General features: G+C 38.3%; 1 protein-coding gene across 2 annotated transcripts; it reads left to right on the plus strand.

Moving 5' to 3' along the window:
* Nucleotides 1-3,344: 3,344 nt before the first annotated feature.
* Nucleotides 3,345-23,361, plus strand: sgcg (sarcoglycan, gamma). Of its 2 annotated transcripts, XM_047390966.1 has the most exons (9): nucleotides 3,345-3,540; nucleotides 11,180-11,361; nucleotides 11,914-12,108; nucleotides 12,540-12,644; nucleotides 16,303-16,390; nucleotides 17,186-17,305; nucleotides 20,205-20,277; nucleotides 20,459-20,582; nucleotides 22,035-23,361. In XM_047390966.1, exons 2-9 carry the CDS (start codon nucleotides 11,350-11,352, stop codon nucleotides 22,200-22,202), a joined length of 885 nt encoding a protein of 294 aa, XP_047246922.1. In that variant the 5' UTR covers nucleotides 3,345-3,540; nucleotides 11,180-11,349; the 3' UTR covers nucleotides 22,203-23,361. The 2 variants fall into 2 exon arrangements, with proteins under 2 accessions (XP_047246922.1, XP_047246923.1); XM_047390967.1 differs by lacking the exon at nucleotides 11,180-11,361 and having other exon boundaries at nucleotides 3,347-3,540.
* Nucleotides 23,362-23,994: the final 633 nt, after the last annotated feature.

The raw sequence follows: 23,994 nt of genomic DNA on the forward strand, positions 1-23,994 counted from the left end.
ATGTGTGTTCGCAGCTGCATGTTTGGTTAAAATATGCTTGTGAAGCGACCAGAGGGGGACAGAGGATCCAAAAAATCAACTCAATTAGCTGTAGCTTCGCTTCCAAATAAATAAAGTAAATGTAACTTTGTACCTACTTCTAGTCGGAACAAGAGTACATGAAAGTTTCATAGCACCAATGCAGTGCTTCCAGCACAGTGAAAGGAGAGAATATGGGACAACAATGACGTTGAAATAATTTAACATTTGTCCTACATTTATAATAAAAGCAACAGCAACAATGAACGAGGTGGAAGAATGTCCAACAAGTTCTGGTTGTGTTGTATGCGTGCCAACAGTCTCTTGTATTCTCCATAAATGGGAATATATATGGAAGGAAGCATTGTTATTTTCTTCCAAAGAAATAACCAGACTTGGGTAAAATCTCTGTGATGATCTGAAGCGAAACTTTGAAACAACACTGCTCATTGCCGAAAGAATGACACATCCAGAATGAAAGAAGATGGTGGCAGCAACATGCTGTGGGCCTCATTTTTTCAGATGGAACAAGGGTTTTTAGTTTTTATTTAGCTCAAATTATGAACTGTTCCATGTAGCGGTTAGTTTTGACCCAAAACCTGCCGTTCAGTCTTCTGGCAAGATAAAGCTGAAAATGGATTTTATTCTTGTCACTGAGTAAAATACAAAAAAGTTTTTGAAAGTTTTGAAAATCCATAAGATTACCAGAACAGGGCTGTGGATGAGAGATGTCCTCACACCCTGATGGACTCTTACCAAGAGCACGATTATGGACCCGGATTATTGCAGATTGTGGTTTGTTATATCTTCATATCTACAAACAGATTTATTGGTTTTCCAGTTGATTTGTGCTGGATAAAAGGTTTAAACTATTTTTAATTGTCTTATTTCATTTACATAACAAAAACATAACATTTTAACAACGGTAAGAAATTGATTTCCAAGAAAGCATGTGTTTTGAGGCGCAGCAAACGGTTCACTTCATTCAACCATGTTTGGTTTTGATACCATTTCTCCAATAAGAATACAGAACAGGGTGCTTAAGACAGTAAACTCTGATTTTGAAACATTATTAGTTCAGATTTTTGATTATTGCAGTAACTTCTAAAAATAAATGTGCCAAGCAGTTGTATTACTACCTAAACAGTGAAAACTTGCTGCATGCAGCATTCAACAAATTGGCCAACAAGACAATAATGGTCTTCTTTGTGGCTTTATTGTCTGTCATCTTATGGCACAGTCACACTAAAGTTAATTCTTTTTTGTTATAATTTATCAAAGCCGTTTCTGACCGTAAAATGATGTGAAGCTTTAATACTCATCACTATTGCTGCCTTACGAAAAGCTCAAATGTAAGAAAATCAACAAAGTCAGTTACCTATCTTTAAGAACCTGGTGCTGCACATCAGCAATGGCTTACAAGACAAATGAGCCCAGTAATAACAATTACACCAGGAATTGTCCAGCAGGGAAAACGTCCCGACATGCATTCTTGGAGTCAAGATCGGTGCATCTCAATTCCACAGAGTAGCAATTAAATCCTATGTGTAAAAAGCTTTATCATAATTTCATCTTTAAGGGCAACAAAATAGTCCCACACTGAATAATTTAGAAAAAAAAATCAAATCATAATTCAAATACCTTCATTTGGAGCACAAAAAATCAGATGATTTTGATTATTTTGTTGACAAAATCATGTGTGTCACAATTATTGGTGTCCCTGCTGATAGCGCTTTGAAAAACAACCTTTTGCCAATAGGACAGGACTAGTCTTCTTCTGTAACCTTACACAAGACTGGAGTATACAAAGGGAGGAATCTTTGGAGAGTCTCTCTGCACATTCTCTTCAGGTCGTCCAGAGTCCTCGGTCCTCAGACTCTCTTTTATTCAGATCACCCTTACATCTTTTCTACAGGATTTAGGTCTCTGAATTGAGATCACCATGAATTTCATCAGATATTTATTTAAAATCTCCTGGTGTTTCAAAGAGTTCATGATGCTATGCGCTCTAACAACATTTCCAGGGAACTTTGGAAGAGAAACAGGATCACAGATCCTCCACCATACTTAACAGTGGGCATGGGGGGCTTTTTAACATATTCATTCTTTGTTACATGCTAGACCCACCTGGAGTATTTGCTACCAATAAGCTTAACTCATCTGAACAAACTCCACATGTTTACATTTTTGATGGTAGGACATGTAGGGTTTTTGTCCCCTGGCATTCCTCCCAAACAACCGTTTTACCCATACGTCAAAAGCTTTTTCTATGGAAACTGGGTGACCCTAAAATGAGACTCTTTCTGCAGTTCCCTAACTGTGAGCTTTACAGATTATTTTAACTCCCTTATCATCCTTCTCACTGTGTGTGGGGTCCAGGTAAACAGGGGTCTTTCCTAAAGTTTATGGCCAGTGGCTAAGACGAAATGTGTCATGTCATATTTATACCCCAAGGGAACAGATAGTAAGTAAACTAATTATTATTATTATTATTATAAAAATAAAGTATAAATGATTAAAAAAAGGCTTTATTTACAATTAGTGAAATAGATTTTTAGGATTACCAGCAATTGTGCTACTGCATTTTTTTCTCTGCTGAATTAATGTGATTCTGCTAAGGGTTGGCTTTTTCTCCAATGTTCAGTGTGAAATTATGACCCTGCACAATTAAAATTAGATTTATTTAAACCATTTATTCAGTCAGACCTCTGCTCCATCAGTTCCCTCGTCAACTAGTTTAGTTAATGTCACATTTGACCTGCTCCTAATAGTATTAGATCAGAAATATGCATCAGCCAGACTAAATTGCTCAAAAAGAAAACATCAGCAAATGCCTTATACAAAAAAGTTATTTGAACGTGTTTTTTATTATTTTACATGGTAGAATTAAGATGGATGGGTTTTGTTTTTGATTTATGAATACAAGGGTACTCTTGCAATTACTGGTGGTTCTTTTTACAGTTGGGGGAAAAAAGGGGCTTTACATGTAGGTCAAATTTCCTGTATGTGCCTACAAATCCACTCTTCCAATTGACTGTCACCCAGCAGAGTAATCTGAAAGCCCAGCTTCATGTTGAGATCCACGGCTGAAGTCTCAGATTAGAAGGTACTTCATCTGGCTCTGGACTGAGCAGTGAAAGTGACTCAGTACATGAAAAATAGCTGCCTTTGTTCATTGTGGGTGGCATTGTGTGTGCGTGTGTGTGTATGTGTGTGTGAGAGAGAGAGAGAGAAAGCGTGATTGAAACTCTGCCCTCTCCTTTCCATTTCTGTCTCTCTCTCACTCAGACCCCCACTGATGGTGATGTTTAAATGTCTGGACGACAGAGTCAGAGTGGGAGCGCCATCTCTCGGTGATCATCCTGGATACTTCTCCCAGCTCTGGACTCATGGCACGCAGCTGTTGAGCGGCTGACAGGCGTGTGAGGAGCTCAAGCGCTGCTGCTTCTCAGGCTGCTGGGAGCAGCGAAGGATCTGCTCGCTGCTGCTTTGGAAAGGACTGCTGTGCCTCCACACGCAACTGTGAGTAGCTTGGATTCCATTTTTCCTTCATTTCCCATGTATGTCTCCTGTTAAAAGGAACTTTAAAAGGTTTACATTGCTGACCTTTAACCTAATGTGTACAGTTTAAAGTTTTTGTCAAGCTTAGTGTTTTATATGCTGCGCTTTGATAACTTTCCATTCCACACAGAGGTTTCCTGGGATTTGGAAAGTATGTTTTTAGTGAGCTGGCTGTGAGCAGTTTTACCATACATGGCCAACAGAAGTGAAACACAAAAATAACTCAAAGAACTGCACTATAAGTCCTTACATTCGTCTTGTAAGCTATGGTTTTACACTGTTTGGTTATTACCAGATAAACCTTGTGAATCTGTAAACTGTGGTGCTCTTTTTTAATAAAGTTCACAACAGTTGTGCTCTATTTTTAGAAGTGAAGGCATCATAGGAGAGTATAGAGACGTGACACCGGCTACTCGCTATATGCTCAGAGGAAAACTTTAGCACAGCACTCAGAATATTTTCCTTCCTAAACACATTAAGAAGTTTCTAACCAATCAAAACCTCTAGCACATGATTTGATCAAGTTCTAGCTCATTTGGAAACCTGGATCACAACTCGGACCTGTGGATTTGAAGTGATCCCTTCAGCTCAGGTCCTCATTCTCATTCAGAGGCCAGAAATCATCAGGGAGACAATACCCTAGAGCATTGGTTCTCAAGTAGTTTATAACAAGTAAACACTAATGTTTACAAGTACCACCATACAAAAGGACATTTTCAGTAAAAAAGGGAGCAAACATTTCAGTTTATAATTAGTTTTTTCTTCTATCAAACATGGAAGAAGGTGTTATCTATTGGCACTGCATGTTAGGTTTGACAGAAGCTGGTCATTAGTGGATTACTGTGTCACTCAGAACTCAAACGTGTCCAAGTTCAAACTTGGAAAAATAAACAGAAAGGTCTCCTAAAGCAAGAATTTTCTGTAGGATAGTCAGAAGGTTATTTCCATGGTTAAAATGTAGGGGTACTGATCATTTCCGTACCTTTGTCATTTTGTACCCTGGGGACGTTTTGTACCCACTTTGAAAACCAATGGTTTAAAGTAATTTTTTATTGTCCATTCATAGTCTGCTGTTAGTAAATGCAGTTATACGACTCCTATAAACAATATCTACCAGAGGGTCAGAGTTACTTTAGTTTGATCAGGGGCCATGATCTGTGAGATTTCATAGGAGTCAGCTGGACCAAACAATGATAAAACCTAACTGCTAATTGTTCTTTGCCACAGATCCCAGCAATTAGCATATAACCCTGGTTTTCTAACTAGAGATTAAAACAGGCTTAAATTGTACTGAGAATTTGATATTTCTAACGAAATCACCAACCCTGACCTTTAAAATCCAGGATGGTTGCTGTATGTTGAATAGATTTTTGCAACAGTTATAAACTTTACACGGCAGTTTCTGTTTGACGCAAAGATCAATGTGGTTGACCAACTCATCTATTCGGCTGTTAATTAGCTTCGCCTTAACCCTGTGAATGGTTGATCACAACTAGTACAGCTGAAGGCAACCTAGTTACCCCCATGATACTTGTACACAGTTTAGGAACCATGTCCTGTCTGTGCTGCACCATGCATGTTCTTTTTTCTTAAAAAGCAGAGATTTGTTGAAACATTAGTTTAGCTTTATCTCGGTAAAGATGGACACATTTTTCATCTTTTATATTTGAGTTTAAACTAGCAGATTAACTTAGAAATGGAGAGATTTTGTGCCAAACACTGTACACACTGAACATTCCTGACAGTCTGGCAGCAAGGCTCTTCAGGGAGTGTTTATTTGGGTTGCTATGGAGGGATCAGCCTGCGGTTTAAAGACCAGTGGCAGCACTGAAAGTGGAGCTGAAGGGCGCATCAAAAGGATTCAAGCTTAAAGCTGCCTCCTCCATTTTTTCAGCAGCTAAAGGCACAGAAGCCTCTTAATGTGTTCATTTAAAGTAATTATACTGGATTACGGCAAAATTCATTAACCATCATAATGAACAAAGCAAGAGCTCATTCGCTTGAAGTTCCTGATCTGATCAAGGTGTCAGCACACAAAGCCTGCTGCTGTTAATAGATGTAGTGCAGGGATATTGGAATGGGTTTAATTGGGAAAGCTTTCTTCTCTTTCAAGCCTCAGTGGAGATCCCTTGAAATGGCAAACCTTTAAACTTGAATCAATCCATGTTCACAAAATCACCAGGTGATGGGCAAACCCGCTGTTTTCCGTGCATCTCTGCTGGGATTCACCCTCTAAAGCTGAATCATTCACACAGATATGATTAGTAAATTTAAATGGGGTGAGATACTTGCCAGAAAAAAATGAGCATTTCCACATAACCTATTCCTTATCAAGAGCCTTGCTCTCGCTTCTCCCCCCGTGAGGATATCTCAGTCATTTTTTCTCGTATTTGCAGGCAACATTCATTTATTTGTTTGTGAAAGAGGGGCTATTCATCACTGCTAAGCTTGCAAGGCATGTGACAGGTCCTGTGGAGATGCAGATTTGGTCATAGAAACACTTTCAGCCTTTTATGCCTTTAATTCGCCCTCTCCCAGTGTTTATTGCAGGCAGAGAGAAATAAGCTGGCCCTCAGAGAACTAGGGGGGCAGCTCCTTTTCTTTCCCTCACCTTGCAGCTGGAAAAAGATGTTTACCTTCATTATTTGCAGAAACTTATTTTAGACTGTACAGTTTGCCACTGCATGTTAATTCGGTTCTGCATGTATCATCGTTGGCCCATGGGGCCCACAGAAAGACAATGTGCTCGGCTGAGCATCTGTTCCTGTCGGGGAAGAATTACTTTTTGGTTTGAGAAGTGTCAGTTTAAACATGATGGAGAACACCTTAGTTGTGACAGATCCAACATCTGTCCTGTATGTAAATCATTGTGGCTCTGTTCAGAAAACCCAGCTGAGACAAGACATCTTTGATTCAGTTTATTTACAAACTGCAGAATCAGGGGCTCTGAAGAAACGTTGAGGATCTAAAGCAGTTTTATCTTTGTTTCCTGCCTTTTCTGGGTGTTTTTGTTTACTTATAATAATCCAGATATGTCAGTGTTTTCCCCTAGCTTTGCTACTCAGTGACAGCAATGTTCTCTGCAGCTATTTTTTGGTTATTATTACAGATCTATCAATAGAAACTGATAGAGCTCGTCTTTCACTGCAGCTCTGTTAGGCTTTTAGCCACTTGGACACACACTTGCCTTGTCTTAGTGAAATCTTCCCCCCGAGGTTCCCTGTTGTTAGTGTGTCAGATGGTATTAATGTGCTGACCGGAGTCTCTCTCGGAGGGTCTGCATTCTGATCTGCCCTCTTGTGACCTGAACACAAAAAACAAGTCTTGTGTTCCAATTTACATCTCACAATTATTCAAGACACAGCGTCTGGCTATATTACATTCACCCTCCCAAACCTTTCAACATTTTTACTTTAAAACCACAAACTTCCGTTTTTTACTGGGGTTTTTTGTGATAGACCAACACAACGTAGTGCATAGCTAAAGTGGAAGGAAAGTTATACATAGTTTCCTTTACAAATACAAATCTGGAGAGTCTGTGCAAAATAACTCAAGCTCAGTCAAGGTGAAGAGCAGCAATGAGTATCAAATTTCAAATGTTGCCATAGATTCTCAGTTGAATTTAGCAATGCCCTTTGACTGGGCCATTCTAACGCATGCTTTGATCTAAACCATTTTATTGGCCCCCAGCCTCAAGTGTAAAGAGTTTTATTCTAGGATTGCCCTGCATTTAGCTCTACCCAGTTTGTCATCAAATCTGATCAGGTTTTCTTTCCTTGCTATAGAAAATCATTTCTACAGCATGATGCTTCCACCATACACACATGTTTTGTTTTGCATGTAGCCCAAAAAGTTTAATTTTGCTCCCACCAGGCCAGAGCACCTTCTTTCACTTATATGCTGTAATCCCAACATGGTTTGTGGGTCTTTAGTCAAGTCGTCATTTTATTTATAAAGCACATTTAAAAACAGCAAGAGTTGACCAAAGGGCTGTACAGCCTCTAGAATAACAAATGTAAGTGAGACTTCTTTTAAGTTCATGCTAGTACTATCGGCAGATTCCCCCACCTGAGCTGTGGATCTCTGTAGCTCCTCCAGAGTTACCATAGGCTTCTTGGCTGCTCCCCCTGACTTGTTAATATCATGTATCAGTTTCCTTCTACTACACAGTCATGCTCTACATTGTTTTGGTCCAGGAAACAAAATCATAATAACATTTACTGAGGTTTGTGGTTGTAATGCTACAAAAGTAATGTTAATGTAAAAAGTTCAAGGGGTGTGTGTACTTTTGTTAGGCTCTGTGGAAAGTTGATACAGTATAAGCAGACACTGCTGCTTTTGTGCTGTATTAAGTTGCATTTACTTCAACGTTTTATAAAATGTGCTGGAAATTCTGTAAAGTTCTCTGCTGGCAGCACTCATACAAAGCGTCGGGCTCATGAATCATAGACTGCACACTGTGTGAGTAAAACATTATGTAGATGTGTCATTAGGCGGGGTGCATTTACAAAGCTGGAAGGCTGGAAAATGTATTGAAAATAAACATTGCGTGCCTAAATTCTGCAGTAATGGAAACACAGCGTAAAAGATGAAAATTCACCAAAATTACTGTATTCAGTAACCCGAGACCACGACCAGAGGAGAGATGACACACGTTTCTTGATAGATTCTTGCATTCATCAATCTCTCTAATGCATGTTGTTTTTCTTTTATTTGTAAACTCTAATTTTAATGATAAAGATGGGTGTAGATTAATTTAAACTCTTCTGTACTAACAATTTCAATCAAATATCTGGTGTATTAACTGTCTAAACAAACAGGAGGATACAGCAGGGATTAGGTATCCATGCTATTAATTACCATGACTGTGAGCTTAAAGCTCCTACAACCAATTCTAGAAACTGTTTCTTACTTAAATGTTAAATGATAAGGCTTGTTAATTATATTTTTATGTTAAACATTCTTGTCAGTTATGTCGATAATCAATCTGAAGGGTAATTTATTTTTCTTAATCGGGGAGCCATCTTATTGGTTACATTGCAATAATAAAATAATATTTCCATATTATAAAATTTGATTTATTTTTGAGGATCACAATATTGAAATGTCATTTGGAAATTATTTGGAAACTATTTGCCAACAGAATTAAGAATTAACCTACAAGGAATCACACAAATCTACTTCAATAAATAATTACAAATAACAAAAGCAAAAATATAAAATAACCTCAAAACTAACTACTATTTAAAGAGAATTTCCAAAGGGAGCTGAGAACGAATCTTCGGAGTATTATTGCATGATTTAAAGTCTAACCTTCTGTTCTCTTCTCTTTCCATCTTGCTCCTTCTGAAATTACAATGCAAGGTGCTGCACTAGTTTAGCCTAAATATCTGACCTAACTTTAATAGAAAGCTTGAAGAGAAAAAGAAGGGCTACACATGTGAACCACCTTTGTGCAATCAGCTTGGCCACCACCGTACTACTAAAATAAAAGTGATAAAGGGACTCCTTACTTTGGTCTGAAATCAGACTGTTGTGTCACTTCTTTCTCACCGAATGTCCGATGGCAGCAGGTGCAGCTCCCATACTCCTAACTCTGAAACTGCCAACAGGGAATCCCTCCACAGAAAGGTGTTGTTTGGAGGGGAAGGTTCCGCTTAGACTGGTCGCTTGTCTCCTGGAACGAACCTCTGAATGTCTCACTGGGTTGCTCAATTGGACGTTGGAAACAAATTGTTAAAAAAACAGACATCTTGCTGGGCAGATCTCTATCATAGGTGTGTGAAGGCAAACCAAATAAGGCTTGCTGGAACAAATGAGAAAAACAAAGAACATAGAACAAAAGATCTCAAGCGAACCTTAAATGATAATGAGGCTTGAAATGCATTCGGCTAAACCTCTTTGATGGTGCTGAGTGTTTCTTTCTCTGTGAGTCCATCACTCTCTACATCAAAACTCAGCAACAGGCTCTCTCCATGCTTATAAAATCAGGCCTAATCAACCCACCAGCGTTGAGGTTTGTGAACCATTTGCCATGTTGTTTTCATTGTAAAGACCTAAAGTCTTCTCAGAGAGCAACATTTCTGCAAAAGATCAGATTTCTGTGTCTGTATTTCTACAATTTGCCAGTAGCATATAGCAAAAATACTTTTGTGTATGCTCATTTTATTAATTAATGCTGTGCAAATTCCCTGAAGTTTTTTTTTCCCCTGTTGATAATTATCAGACTAAATGAAATGAAAGATGGTGTGTTGTCTGTCCCACTTTAAAGTAAATGAACAATTTGAAAGAAGTAATTCCACCTCAGGAAATAGTTTATACAAATCTAAATATGCTATTGCAGCTAATGTGTTCTATCAAGGAACTAACAAATCTTTGCATTACTTAGGTTTAACATTTTTTAAAGTCTTATTCAAACGATTTACATGTTTCAAAACAAAAAAAAAAGATGTTTCTCAGCTGTACATTGCTGCAGCAGGTTGTCATCTAATTTAGTGAAAGGCTCCAATCATGTTGTAATCCTTGTATTGCTGCAGACAGAAGTTAAACATTTAGACTGCTGTTTTTTTCAATGATTTTGTGACACCCTGGGGCTTTTATTCACAGTACTCAGACAGCAAATAGACAGAAAGATATGAAGCAAATGTCCCACAGTTAGGAATCAAACCCCAGAGGGATTCATTTTTACTTATCATGTAAAAGATTTTATTACTCTTAAAATATCTGTTAAAAAAAGCTCACTGGATCTGTTAGGTCTGATTCAAAATTTGCCTGAGTTGGTCACACTCCCTATTAAATGTTCCTTTTAATGACTGTAGTCAGATTTATTGTCCATAATTCATGACACAATAGTTAGACACTTCAGAGAAGCAAAATGGAGTCCTTTTGTATGAACAAATAATTTTTGGCGTGATGGAAATTAAGATCTGTTGTTTGTTTACTATAGTATTATATGTTGGCCTACACTATATATCAGTGGTCCCCATAAACAGATGTCATTGTCTTGAAATCTGTGATGATAAGCCAAAAATAAGCTTTCATGCTCTGGTAAATGAGGTTTTTACTCAATGTGAAAAACACAAAACAACTAACCTGTCTTCTTAGCTCTCAATATTTAGCCTAAAAAACTAAAATAACATAAATAAATATTGAGAAAAGCATTCACATACAGCTGACAGCTAAGTTAAAATTAGCTGAATTAAATTCAGAACTCAGCAGAAGACTTCTACTAAGCTTTGAAGCTTAATCCGTCCCAATACTGCAGATCATGTTGATCCAATTTATATATGTTGAATTACTTTGTAAAGGAATCTATGCAGTTCTGGGCTAAGTTATTAAATCAGATTGTAGTCAGTGCCCTGACTCAGTACTTTATAGAGCCACCTTTTGTCTTTATCAGCTTCGCACATCTGTCTGAATGCTTTACCTGTTTTCTTTTTAAAACAGCTCAACTGCTAAATGAAATTGGAGCCAATTGTTTGCTACTAATTCTTATAATATTTAGGTCTGGACTTTGACTAGGTCATACTAACACATTAGTGTTATTTCATATACTCTAAATCATAGCTCCAGCTGTATGTTCTGGGTTGTTCTCCTGCAGGTTGGTGAACTTCTGCCCTAGTGTCAAGTCTTTTTCTCCATCTTGCAAGCTTTCTTCCAGGACTGGATTGTTTTTAGCTTCATCCATCTTCCCATTAAAGCTGACCTGCGCCTCTCTGTCCCTACTGAAGAAAAGCATCGCCACAGCAGGATGCTGCCACCACCATATTTATGGTGGCAATGGTGTGTTCCATCAGACACAGAGTTTTGCATGAAAGCAAAACCATTCAGTTTTGGTCTCCTTTGATTAGAGCACTCTCTAGTCATGTGTTTGCCCAATGACCTATGGCAAAATACAAATCATTACCTCTTTTTTTCTTCTTTCCTTTCATAAAGGCCTAATTCTTGAATTGCACAACTTAAATTTGTGCAGCTATTCCAGATTTGCCATGTCTGTTAGCTGACTACGATTAATTCTTCCCTTGTCCTGCGTATCAGCTAAAGGGGTCAACCAGGTCATGGTAGTTTTGCATTTGTGCCTTATTCATTCAATTTTCAAATGATAGATATAGAAGTACCTTATGAGATGTCCAAAACGGTATGAATACTATTGCAATTTACTGTATTCATTGGCTAATTTTTAGAGAGTATTGTATTTTGTTGAGGTAGGTAATGTTCCTCTTCACTCTCCGCTGACAAATGCTGATGTTATGGCATGCCATGTTCAATCTGAGTGAAGAGCATCTGTTTCCCTCGCCTGTGTACCTGTCAGCATGTGTTACGCTCATCCAACAGATGGCTCGGGAGCAGTATGTCACCACCACCCAGGGCAGCAGCTCGCCCCGGCCTGTGCCCGACTACGTCTACAAGATCGGCATCTATGGCTGGAGGAAGCGTTGCCTCTACCTGTTTGTGCTGCTGCTGATCGTCATCCTGGTTGTCAACTTTGCCCTCACCATCTGGATCCTCCGGGTGATGTGGTTCAACGCGGTGTGAAAATCTCAGATTTCTATTACTTTCACTGCTTCTCTAGAAATCATTTGAAATTTGTTCGGTTATTTCCTTCACATAGTCCACTAACATTACATTGCACATTGCAGCAGAGGTATTTTCCCCATTAGCTGGTACTTGGCTGTTTAAAGCGAACAGTGGAACTGCTATTTCAGGGAATCTTTTCAGCTTTCTGTTTCAAGTCCAGATGGCAACTGTGGATTTATGCAGAAAAGGAGATGCACCAAGCAGGCTGACACACATACTCATATATTTATAGACACGCTATTTATTTAAGAGCCTGCACATAAGCACAGCACAACCCTATTGTTATGGGCCCAAAGTTGTACAAGAATATATATGATTATTTAAACTGAGCTTAAGCATATTTTATCATGTTACAGTTGTTTAAATTAAGTCATTTATTTTAGGAAGGGATGGGACTCCTACAAGTACACTCTGATGGAGTAAAGCTGGAAGAAGGAGAGTCTGAGTTTCTTTTCCCGGTCTACGCTCAGGAGATTCACTCCAGAGAAGTAAGATCATCATGAACACTCAATTTATCTCTCTCTTCTTCCCACATTCCTCCTCGTTGTCTGGTCTTTCTCTTCTCCCCCCTCCACCTCCTGCTTTCCAATTAATTGTCAAACTGCTGTTTGCTCAGCCTAGCAGCCCGACAGCATGCCCATTATTTCTTTCTGTTTACCAAACGTTAAACTGGAGTGCGAGTTGGAAATGTGTGCAGATTGCATGTGCAGTTGTCATCTGAATCTGCAGACACTCTTGCAGATATTGTCTAGCCGCAGTCAGTTTGCTGCATATTTCACACTGCAGTTCGTTTTTTTTTTGTGGGGGGAACGTGTCAGAACAAACTGGATTTGGCAGTCCCACGCAGTGCACATGGCGAAGCGCTCAGTTCCCCATTAACCTCAGGGATATTTGTGGCGGGGAGTAGTTTATGGCCTGCCTCCTAGCAGCAGATGGGAACACTTTGCTGCAGTTGTTTGCATGTTATGGCTTTTCTTGCTCATAGCAGCAATTTTTTAAAGCGTTTTCTTTTTTTTGTATTTCATGACTCTCATTAAAGAGGCAATACATCCCTCATTTATGGATGGGCACATTCTCTATTGTATTATATGGCTATCTAATGAGACTCAGTGACTCACATCGTCATCCTTTGTCTTTTGTATGAAAAGTTTGTTGCTTGGATAATTTTTGTAAAAGCGTCTGCCTCACAGCGGCACAGAAATAGAAGTGATTTAATGCTGGGCTGCTATATGTCAACATTTTATGTTGATGTCTGCTAATAAAAAATACAGGATACTTTTTGTTGTCTTGTCCAAACATTTCTGTAAAATAGTAAAAAGCAATTTTAAAAAGAAACAGCTTCTAAGTTTATATGTCATTGCTGTAATGTTGGCCAGTTTATTAAACGTTTGACATGTTAATGACCTCTTATACGAGGATCCTGAAGAATCATTGTTAGGCAATGAGTATTAAGGAGTTAAAGTGTTCAATTCTGGAAAACATTAATTTAGTCCACAAAGAAACCATAAATAAATGATTTGTGCCAATTATGAATCTTGACTTCAAACATAAACAGAAGTTTAAAAAAAAAAAAGCATTACCAGAAAGGACCCCATACTCATTTAAGATCAAATGCTCTTTGAGGATTTAAAAACCCTTTCGAATGTGTGGTTCCTAAACTGGGGATGAGAATCTGACTAAGAGCAAAGAAACACAAAGATCTCTTGAGATAAAGAAGAACATTTATAGTCTCAACATTTAGGAATCAGCATCATTTTGAGTCCTCAGAGGTAGACAGGTCACCAAAAATGGCACCACTGCTTATCTGTTCAAGCTAAAATTTATTCGTCCTCTTGCATTAATAAAAATGCCCCAATATTTCTCTTCAGCATGATGTTTGTCTCGTAAAGTGTCGTCTAGTTGCTGCAAACGTTTTGCTTTGTCTGGTGGGGTAGGTATAAGATATCATTGAAAGCTCTGGATGAAAAGGTGATTCAATCCACAATAATCTAAAGGACTATTTCACAGTTTTTAAAAATATCTGGACTGCATTTGATCATCGGTAGCTTAAAATCTGAAATATTTAGACTTGTCAAACCAGAACTGGATGATTATACATTGAACAGCTGCACTTTAAAACACAGTGTGACATTTTCGTTACCTTAATCTGTTTTTCCAAACACAAAAAGACATTTCTGTAGGTTTTTTGGCATTAGACAAGCCTAAAAACTTCAATGTAGGCTGGTCAAATTGGATAAATATATATTCACACTAATGGATTTGTAGTTTTTTTCACCATGTAGTGCTATTGTTTTTGCTGATAAAATTATGGATACTTGTTAAGTATGAGATTTTCCTCAAACACGCGATGGTGTGTTTTCAGGTAAATATAATGTTCAATTGTGTACCAATTATTATAGCTTTGCTGTGATCTTTACAATTTACCAGTAATAAAAGTGTTGATAGTGGTAGTGTAGTAATTACTACATTCTCTAGGCCATAGTCTACTATTACATGAAACTTTGTGTGTCTTATTTGCTAATAATTTCCACACACGTTGCCCTATGTACAGAATATACCCCTTTAAGGGAGAAAAAGGTAGAAATTACACTTTTAGTTGAGCATAGTGAAGACGGATTAAAATTATGCAGTAATAAAGATGACAAGATGCGAGAATACCTGGCCACAGAACAGGCTGATGAGGATGCGAGTGAGAATCAGAATGAGTGTGATGGCAAGCCACACAGGGTAAGAGCCACACCCTACTATAATCTGGTTTTCCTTTAATTTACTTTGTTGTCATTACTTTAAATATTCCTTAATTATATAGTTTCTTTGTTTATTCCTCTATCACTTTACAATGTTTATATGAAGTGCACACATATTAACACTGCAAGGCCAATTCAGTTCTATGTTGTATTAATACTCTTTTCTTAGTTTGAGTTTACCTGGGTGTTTGGCTTCCCCTTCCTGATGGGCAAAAGGCGTGGCTAAAGGGCTGAGATTCCTGAAGTACTGCTGATGGCCTCATTGGACTGAACCAAACGCTTCATGCCAAATGGGGGGATCCTTAGGGGGTGTTTTGGATTTATTTCCTGTTATTATGTGGCAGCCATTTTGTCTTCCCCTATTGTGTGTGTGTGGTTTAGCTAAACCTGTATTTAAGGGCCCTTATGTGTTAGTTCAGGAGGTCGGTTTTGGTTTGTATCTGTCTGAGTCTTGTCAGTGATGATTTTGAGTCTAGTATCTAGAGTTGACCTCTTTTATTGGCATGCCTGTATAATTGCCCATTTTGTTAACCATTTTTTCATGTTTTTTGGGTAAATAAAACCCACTTTTTTGAATTCAACACCTGTGTCCTCTACTCTGTACTGCTTGGTTCCTGACAATGAGGATGAGGATAGTGAGGGCGAAGTACAGACAGCTATCTCTGTTACAGTGAATGATAGATCAACAGTGTGATTCCGGCCCTCTATTTGAGGCTGATTCATTCTATAAATGGAGGAAAATGTGTGGAAATTATAAGAAAATAAGACAGGGAACTTCTGCTATAATATTAAAATATGACCTACAGAGTATAGTTATGGCCTGAACTTTGCTTTACTGTAACCAATATCAAATGCATCTTTGTTACATTTTGAAGTTTAAAACAAAATTGTTTAATATTTCCTCTTTAAGACATTCATTTTAATTGAGTGAGCCACAGTGTTGCCCACAGGCAGCAAAAAGACATCCTTATGAGGAGTTCTTTATAATGCTTTCATATTGAAAATGATATTTATTTCAGCCTTGATAAAATAAGTGTTAAACTAAATGTTCAACTTATAAAGCTTTCTCTTCTTTCTCACTTATGTAATAACATGGTACAATGTGCCCTACAGGTAACACTTCCCTTCACACCCTCCCTCTGAAAAATAATCTGTAGGTTTTGCATTTTTATCTAACTGGCATAACTAATTACATGATTAAATGTGGGTAGCTAAGAAGCTGGCAAGTTCAGGAACAGCTTTATTAAACACTTCAGATTTTAGCCGTGTGGTGACAGAAGAGGGAAAGTGGACCAAATAAATCGCAAGCAGCAAGAGGGATCCGTCCATCCCGGTTATAAATGTTTCTTCTTTCTAATTCTGTTTGCAGGCTATAAAGTTGTCTTTTTTCTGCCTTCAGGATTCTTCCCTGGTTGTGCATTCATCAGAAAACGTTTCCCTCAATGCCCGCGACGAGAAAGGGAACGTTACGGGGAGGACATCTGTGGGTAAGAGGACGCCTGTCCACACAGAGACAAACCAGCACTTACACCTCACATCTGCATGATGTATGGGGGCAAGAGTAAAGTCACTTATGTGCTTGTCCTGCAGGGATTCCTCATTCTACATTAGCAGTGACAAGACGCCATCTGTCAATTTATAATCTCTTAGATTTCCATTTAAAAGCCATTACAGGCAGTGTTCTTGTCTCTGACCATGCTTCTGGATCATTCTGTCTTCCATGGAGGGCTTGGGGCCCGTTGTGGGTCATATTTGTACATCTTTTATAGTCCTCTGATGGCCACGTTAGGATGTTTGTCATGATTAAAAGGCCAGCAAATGACCCAACTAATTACTGTGTTCCACGATGCCATTATGTGTCCTTGATCGTTAAGTCGTAAAACGTATAGCCTGCATCCTCTCAGCCCCAGGAGTATAAAATCAAAATGCTTGTTAGAGAAGATTGTGAGTCGATTCACAGTTGAAGACCGACACAGACACCGGGTTAAATATCTCACTGAGGGATCCACCTGCAGTAGATTTTACTCTCACAGGGCTGTGAACACAGATGTAGTCAAGGGCAAAGAGAATGACCTGTAATGAGGCACCTTTCAGTAAAAACCTAATGGGGTTACTTGTTTCCCTCTTGGAGTTACACAGGTTGAATTGATCCACTTCTCGTCAACACATCACCTCAGCAGCGCCACACAGCTAGAGAATGTCCCATACGATGAGAGGACGAGGCAAATTTTATTCATGTATCACTGCCAAACACCTCCAGGTATTTTCTGTTATTGTTGCAGGTCCAAAAGAGGCTCAGGGACACACTCAGAACATGATCATCAACTCCCACAATGACAACATGCTGTTCAGTGCAGATGGTGGGCGAAATGTGATCGGGCCGGACAAACTCCGAGTCACAGGTATGTGGGTGAGGGACTTTACGTGCTGTTTTCTTGGATATAGCACACACCTATTGGCAAGAACAGTTTGGAAAAAGAAAACAGACAGCAGATGTGATATCAACATGAGAGCTTGGATTTGAAGGCAAAGGGCTCTGCAGCAACCAACAAAGCAAGGACAAACACAAACGCGATTGTTTGGAAGGTCTTTTGGAATAAATGGCAGACTTGCATTAAACGATCAAAACAATCAATCAATCATTTATATAGCTCTTTACAACATCTAAAAGAATTCAAAAATCCATAGTGCCTAACAGCAAAAATAAAATGAAAACTGAAACACAGACACAAAAAAATTAAATAAAAGCACATAGAATCAACTAAAAAACATGTAAAAAATAATGAAGTCACATAAGTAGCACATACAGTAAAATGTGTGTCTGAGCAGCACAGTGCAAGTATTAAAAGCCAATTTAAGTTCTGACTTAAAAAGAACCGAATGTACAATAGATCGTAAATTGGGTGAAGCTTATTTCACATCCTGGGAGCAGCATTGGCAAAAGAATGATCACCCCTCTGTTTGCACCTTGACCTTGGTTGTTCAAAGGTGCATTGATTTGAAATCTCTGAAAACAGTATCAATCTGTCCAATTTCACGCATCTTCCAGGTTTTTCACTTTTTACTTAAATGTTGAAGCCAAAGAACCAAAATTTGACAATTTGACAGCTCAACAAAGAGCTAGACTTCACACTTCCACTGGATTTAGTTGGCAAATAGATACATCATCAGCATAACAGTGAAAAGACTACGATTATGTTTGGCTACAACTGAGCCTCAAGGCAGCATGTACAAAGAAAACACGATAGGGCCAAGAATGGAACCTTGTGGTACCCCGCAGAGAAGTGAAGCACAGGATGAAAAAACATCACCAACCATTACAGAGAAACTCCTGTTTACTAAATACAAACTGAACAAATTTAGGATGGTGCCACAAATACCAACATAATTCTCAAAGTGAGAAATGAATATGTCATAGTCCACTGTATCAAACGCTGGTGTGAGATCCCGTAGCAGATCTAGCATCAAGTGCCAAGGAAATATCATTGTTAACTTTTAAAAGAGCTCACTCTGTAGTATGTCGAGATCTGAACCCTTATGGGAATTGTTTGAGAATTCAGTTTGCTTCTAATAAAAGAGTGTAACTGTATAAAAAACACTTTTTCTACAACCTTGGAAAGGAAGGGCAGATGAGAAACTGGTTTGACAATGGATAAAGGTGAGTGTAGGTGGGTGACTGTTGGTGGAAATCATAGAAGAGAGATATTGACACTTTGCATCTTTCATGGCCTTCTGGTAATTTGCTAGAATGTCACGTAATATGTGCAGTTTATTGATTATTACTGTAACAAACAATGGAGTTAAACCCCAGCGAGTGCAGAATCTGCAAATGTTACATCTGTTTTAACCTGTTTAATCTGCCCTAACAACCTCTGAGCTGCAACAGACAACATTGTCTTACTGGAGCACCCACATATGGACAAACTGATTTTGGAATAAATTATCTTTCTTTGCCTATAACTGCTTTGTAAATTATAAAGCAAAACTAACAGAAGACTGATAATCTTCTAGCAGTGTCTAGTTCAGACCAGTAGCTTTGTGAAACCTGGATTTCTGTCTGAATACTTTAAATAATTTTCTCTCAGACACAAGTTACCATTTGAATATTGTTCAAAGCTTGCTGAAATGTCTACACCTCCTAGTACCTTGTATACAGCCTGCCCCATATTTATTGGCAGCTCCAGTAAAGGTATGTAAAAAGATGAGCAATTTTTGCACAGCGATTAATTTATTTTTTAATATTGAATCATTTTTAAACCATCTAATAAGAGGGACTATTGATAAATACACATATCTTCAGTCAAAGCAATAATTAAAAAGTTGAAAACAACTGAAACAGGACCAAACCAAATTCAATAATCCAAAACACAAGGCCAAATTGACACACAAATGGTTGACCCAATCGTTCTACTATGGTCATCTCAGTCCCCAATCTTAAACCCCTTAAAAACCTGTGGGGTGAGCTGAAGAGAAGCTCCAAACTTCTAACATGCTATAGAAGACTAAAAGCTATCCTATGGGCAAATGAGGGTTAAAATAAATATGGTTGTTGTTTAGAAGAGTCGTTGCTGATGTGTTCATGTTTGCCTTCTCAAATCTGACTGAAAATGTCAAGGAATTTCCCTTTGTTTCAGATTTAAAACCAACCATTTTTAGACTTTCAAGCTATACAGTTAAAGGCCTTTTGATGACCTTTAGTTCAACTCACTTGCATAAATGCATTAATACCATAGAGAATAAGACCCATCATGTACACAGTTAAAACTTTGAACCAATAGGCTGTATCAAAAAACCCCACAGAGTGTATTTGTATACAGCAAAGCGCTGGAGGGCAACTATTTTCTATTATATCTATCCTGCATTCTGAATGTCTCGGGTTTAGTGTTGTATGTTGGAGTGTGCCACTGGCCGAACACTGTGATGACTGATTAAACAGAGAGGCAGCTGATGGTTTAATTTTGCCTGGGGTCAGTATGAGCCCTCAGTGTTATCTGTCTCTTCGTGGTGCTTTACTTAATTTCCAGAGAGTCAAAGTGAGCCAACAGACTGTTTCTCCTTTTTAAAGTCAAGCTCAGCAAAGCTCCAATAGTATAGTGCTTAGCAATCAGCAGGCATCCTTCCTTGAATATAATGAGTCATAACACAGTTTGATAACAAATATTAGTAAAAACCCTGTTCAACAAAGTTTATACTCTTAGGATTGTTCTGCATACAATATGTCTGCAGAATCAGTCGGCGAGAGCCTTCATCTGCAGTATACCTCTACATGCTTTGATATATTGTATCTGTTTGTTTTCACAGGTCCTGAGGGAGCTCTGTTTCAGCATTCTGTAGAGGTGCCGCTGCTGAAGTCAGAACCTTTAAAAGACCTGAAGTGAGCACTGCAGCTATAACATATATAGCCTGATAACAGGTCATGTGCAAGCAATTATTGGGAGATATTCAGACCACTCCTCTCATACAGCCACTGCTTAACCACTCTCTTTAATATCTGAATCAGTGTTGTCCATGAGAGCACAGTGGTCTCTTTCTAACACTCAGCTGTCTTCCTGTAGGTTGGAGTGTCCAACCCGCTCTGTGACTATGGACGCACCGAAAGGAGTTCATCTCAAAGCGCTGGCTGGAAACATCGAAGCTGCTTCCAACATGGACGTCATCCTTCAGTCGAGTTCGGGGCTGGTAAGAAAACCGCTTTACGCTTCCTGATGTCTGCTTCTCCTCATCTTTCTTAAGATCACCAGGGGAATATATACGCAGCAGGCATTTGGCAGAGAACATGCAGCTTTATACTTCCACACCCTTGCTTGGCCACACCTGGAAGCTCTAGCACAGTTTGACATGAGCTCGGCTCTTTCAGTTTACTGAACATTTATGTCTGAAACACCTTAGATGCTGACCACCGCTAGTTTGTTTCCTCGCTTTCATTTCATGCTATAACTAACAGTATCCTTTACATTTTTCCTCATTTTGCCATGTTAAAATAACAAACCTCAATGTGTTTAATCAGGATTTTATGAGAAAGACCAACACATTTGGGCACAGTTATGAAGTGGAAGGAAAAGAACACATGGTTTTGAGAATTTGTAAGAAATAAAAATGGGAAAAGTGTTTCACACAGTTGTATTTTGCTCAGCTCAGTCATTACTTGGTGGAACCACCTTTTGCTGCAGAGACTGATATTTTGCCAAATTTTCTTTAAAAGAAAATAGCTGAAACTCAGTCAGGTGTAATGGAGAACATCAGTCAACATCAATTTTCAAGTTGTGCCACAAATTCACATTTAGATTTAGGTCTTTCACTGTGTCACTGTAATACCACCATTTCTTGGTAGGCTTGCAGTGCCATGGTGTTCCCCTTTTCCGATTATAAAACAAACAGTGCTCAATGAAATGTTTAAAGCTTCGGAAATTATGTTGTAATCTAACCCTACTTTAAACTTCTCCAACACTTTATTCCTGGCCGGACCATGTGTAATTTCCCTCCACTATTATGTAATGCTTTGTGTTGGTCTATACTCTGAGGTTTGTGACTGTATAGGGACAACATTTCAGGAGGCGTGAATACCTCTGCAAGACATTTTATCCTTGTGTTTTTCAGCCAGTAGTTTTCTGGATTTTTAAACTTATGTTTTCATTTCTCCACAAAAGAGCATATGGTCTTTCATTTGTAGGCTTCAGAGAGTTAATTCCACTTAGAGCCTACAAAACCTGGGTTTGGGTTCTGTTGTGGTTTGGTTTCCATGTGACTGTTTATAGTGGGTCTTGTGAAACGGTTCTGGCTGCATCAAGTCAGGCTTATTAATCTCTGTTGTGCTGCTTACTGGCTGAACTAAATTAAGTATTTGTACCACAGATATATATATATATATATATATATATATATATATATATATATATATATAAATATTCTGTTTTTGCTAGTGGAAAGAAAACTGCGTGTTAATCTAGACTTAATAATTAAATCATTTCTCTTGGTTTTTGCCACATTCTGTTTCTTTCAACATCCCCAAGGAACTGCTTAGGCATGAAATCCCGTAGTTCTATCTTACTTATCCTTGTCCATGTTCCTTGTCGTTTGATTGAATGAGTTATTATGGCTGACCTATGGAAGCTTGTTCTCCTCACTGTGCAGCTGGTGCTGGATGCGGAGACAGTGCGGATGCCGAGCCTGCCGCTGAGCAAGGGAGGCGTTTCTGGAAATACTCAGGGTCTCTATGAGGTCTGTGTCTGTCCCAGTGGAAAGCTCTTCCTGTCCAAGGCTGGGAGAACTTCCACTTGCAGCGAAAATCAGGACTGTTAGACAGAGTCTGACTAAGCCATCGACTTTTCATCTCTTTGAAGATACACCTTCTGGGAGGCAACAAGCACAACTGTTTATATGGAGCGCAAGTTTACTTCCTTTCTTGTTTTTTTTTAATGCTCACACCCAAGTGGATCTGCGGATTTCCCACTTACACATCAAGCTGTGTAAAAAAAAAAATTCTTCTGGCATGCATGTCACAGATGTCCTGAAATACATCTCTTTGTACTTGAACTGATGTTGATCTAAGTATTGAAGTGATGCAATTTTGCTTTGCAGTTTAAAAATGTCAGATTTTTTAAAATGTTTTCGCACATGCGGTGTTATGGCTGGGCAATGAGGAGCTGGTAACAGCTTACATCCTATGCAATATTATCTTGTGGTGCAATAAATAAAATAATGCGTATGAAGGCCTTGGAAAACTTGGAATTAAATGGTTATATATTTTTTTCTAGAAGTATTTCTTTTAGTTAATGATGCTTCATCCAAAACTCCTAGCCCTTGGTATGTGGTCTTTTTATCTTAGCGTATAGTGTGACTTTATTTGATTAAGGGGGAAATGGAGGTACATTTTGAGTTGACTAAAGACAATGTGAAAACTAGAGTTTGTCTTTATCTTCTATAAGACTTTTTTTTTTAGCAAATTTTAAATAAATAAAAATCACCCTATGTTAATATCACAAGTTCAGTATCACATGGTATGTTTAGCGCGTCATATTTTAGAGCTTATTATATAATTATGGAACCACAAGAAAGTTATTTAAGCAGGCCTTTTTGTTCAGGCTTATTTAAAGTCTAAAGTCAGTCGGAAACATTAGTTTTTACCACAGCAACATGGAAGCAGAAACAAATCTAAAGAAATCAGTCAGGAATACTTCAATAAATTAAAGAGGGAATGACTGTTTCTATCTACTTCAGTGTTTTGCATTCCTTTCAACACATCTTGCAGAACAGGAGCTCAATATTTGCTTTCACTATATGGATGGAGGTGTCTGTCAACAGCGTATGAAATGTCAGTATTTTCTAAAGGTTATGTTTTGTAAGTGATGCATTGGTGTATTTTACATGCCTGTTTTTATCAAAGCTATGTTGTATTGATTGTGCTGTGATGGCATTGTGATATGAAAGTAAAGGATAATAAAGGTGATATTGAAGTTTACACTTTAGGTGTGTCATATTAGAATAAACATATGGTGGAAATGGAATCTGTTATAATCCTGGCTGACTTTGTTTACTGGTGCACTCTGCTGGAGAAGATCTGCAGATGCACAAAAGCATTTCTATTTAAGGAACCAGCTTGATTCAGAAGATCTTTAGCTGTTTTGTGTATTTAGACATAAACATACAGTTAAGGCCAAAAGTGTTCTTACCCTAACAGATTAAGACATAAAGTTAAGCAACCAAGAAGTCTATTTCTGATTGAAAAACAGGAATCTGATAAATCATAACCAAACAACATAAAAGAGTATCAGAATTGAAAAAAAAATCTGACTTTATTAACATTTTATTCAAATTGTGTACACCAATCTCAATAATAAACATAAAATATCCTTTTGGCATGAAAGCAATTATACCCTTCTCATAATCGCTGAGCATCTTTTTACATCTTTCCACTGGTGTTTTGATGATTTATCTTTGCCGATGAGCTTCAAGTCTTTGAGGTTGGAAGGCCTCTTTGCCATCCCCCTAATGATGAGGGCAATCAACATTCGGTTCGGTTATAAAACATATCTGAGGCTTTCAGCATCTAGAGCACTGTTCAATCCATCATCTGAAATGACAACTGCAAACC

Source organism: Girardinichthys multiradiatus, chromosome 18, assembly GCF_021462225.1.
Source record: "Girardinichthys multiradiatus isolate DD_20200921_A chromosome 18, DD_fGirMul_XY1, whole genome shotgun sequence".
Lineage (NCBI taxonomy): Eukaryota > Metazoa > Chordata > Actinopteri > Cyprinodontiformes > Goodeidae > Girardinichthys > Girardinichthys multiradiatus.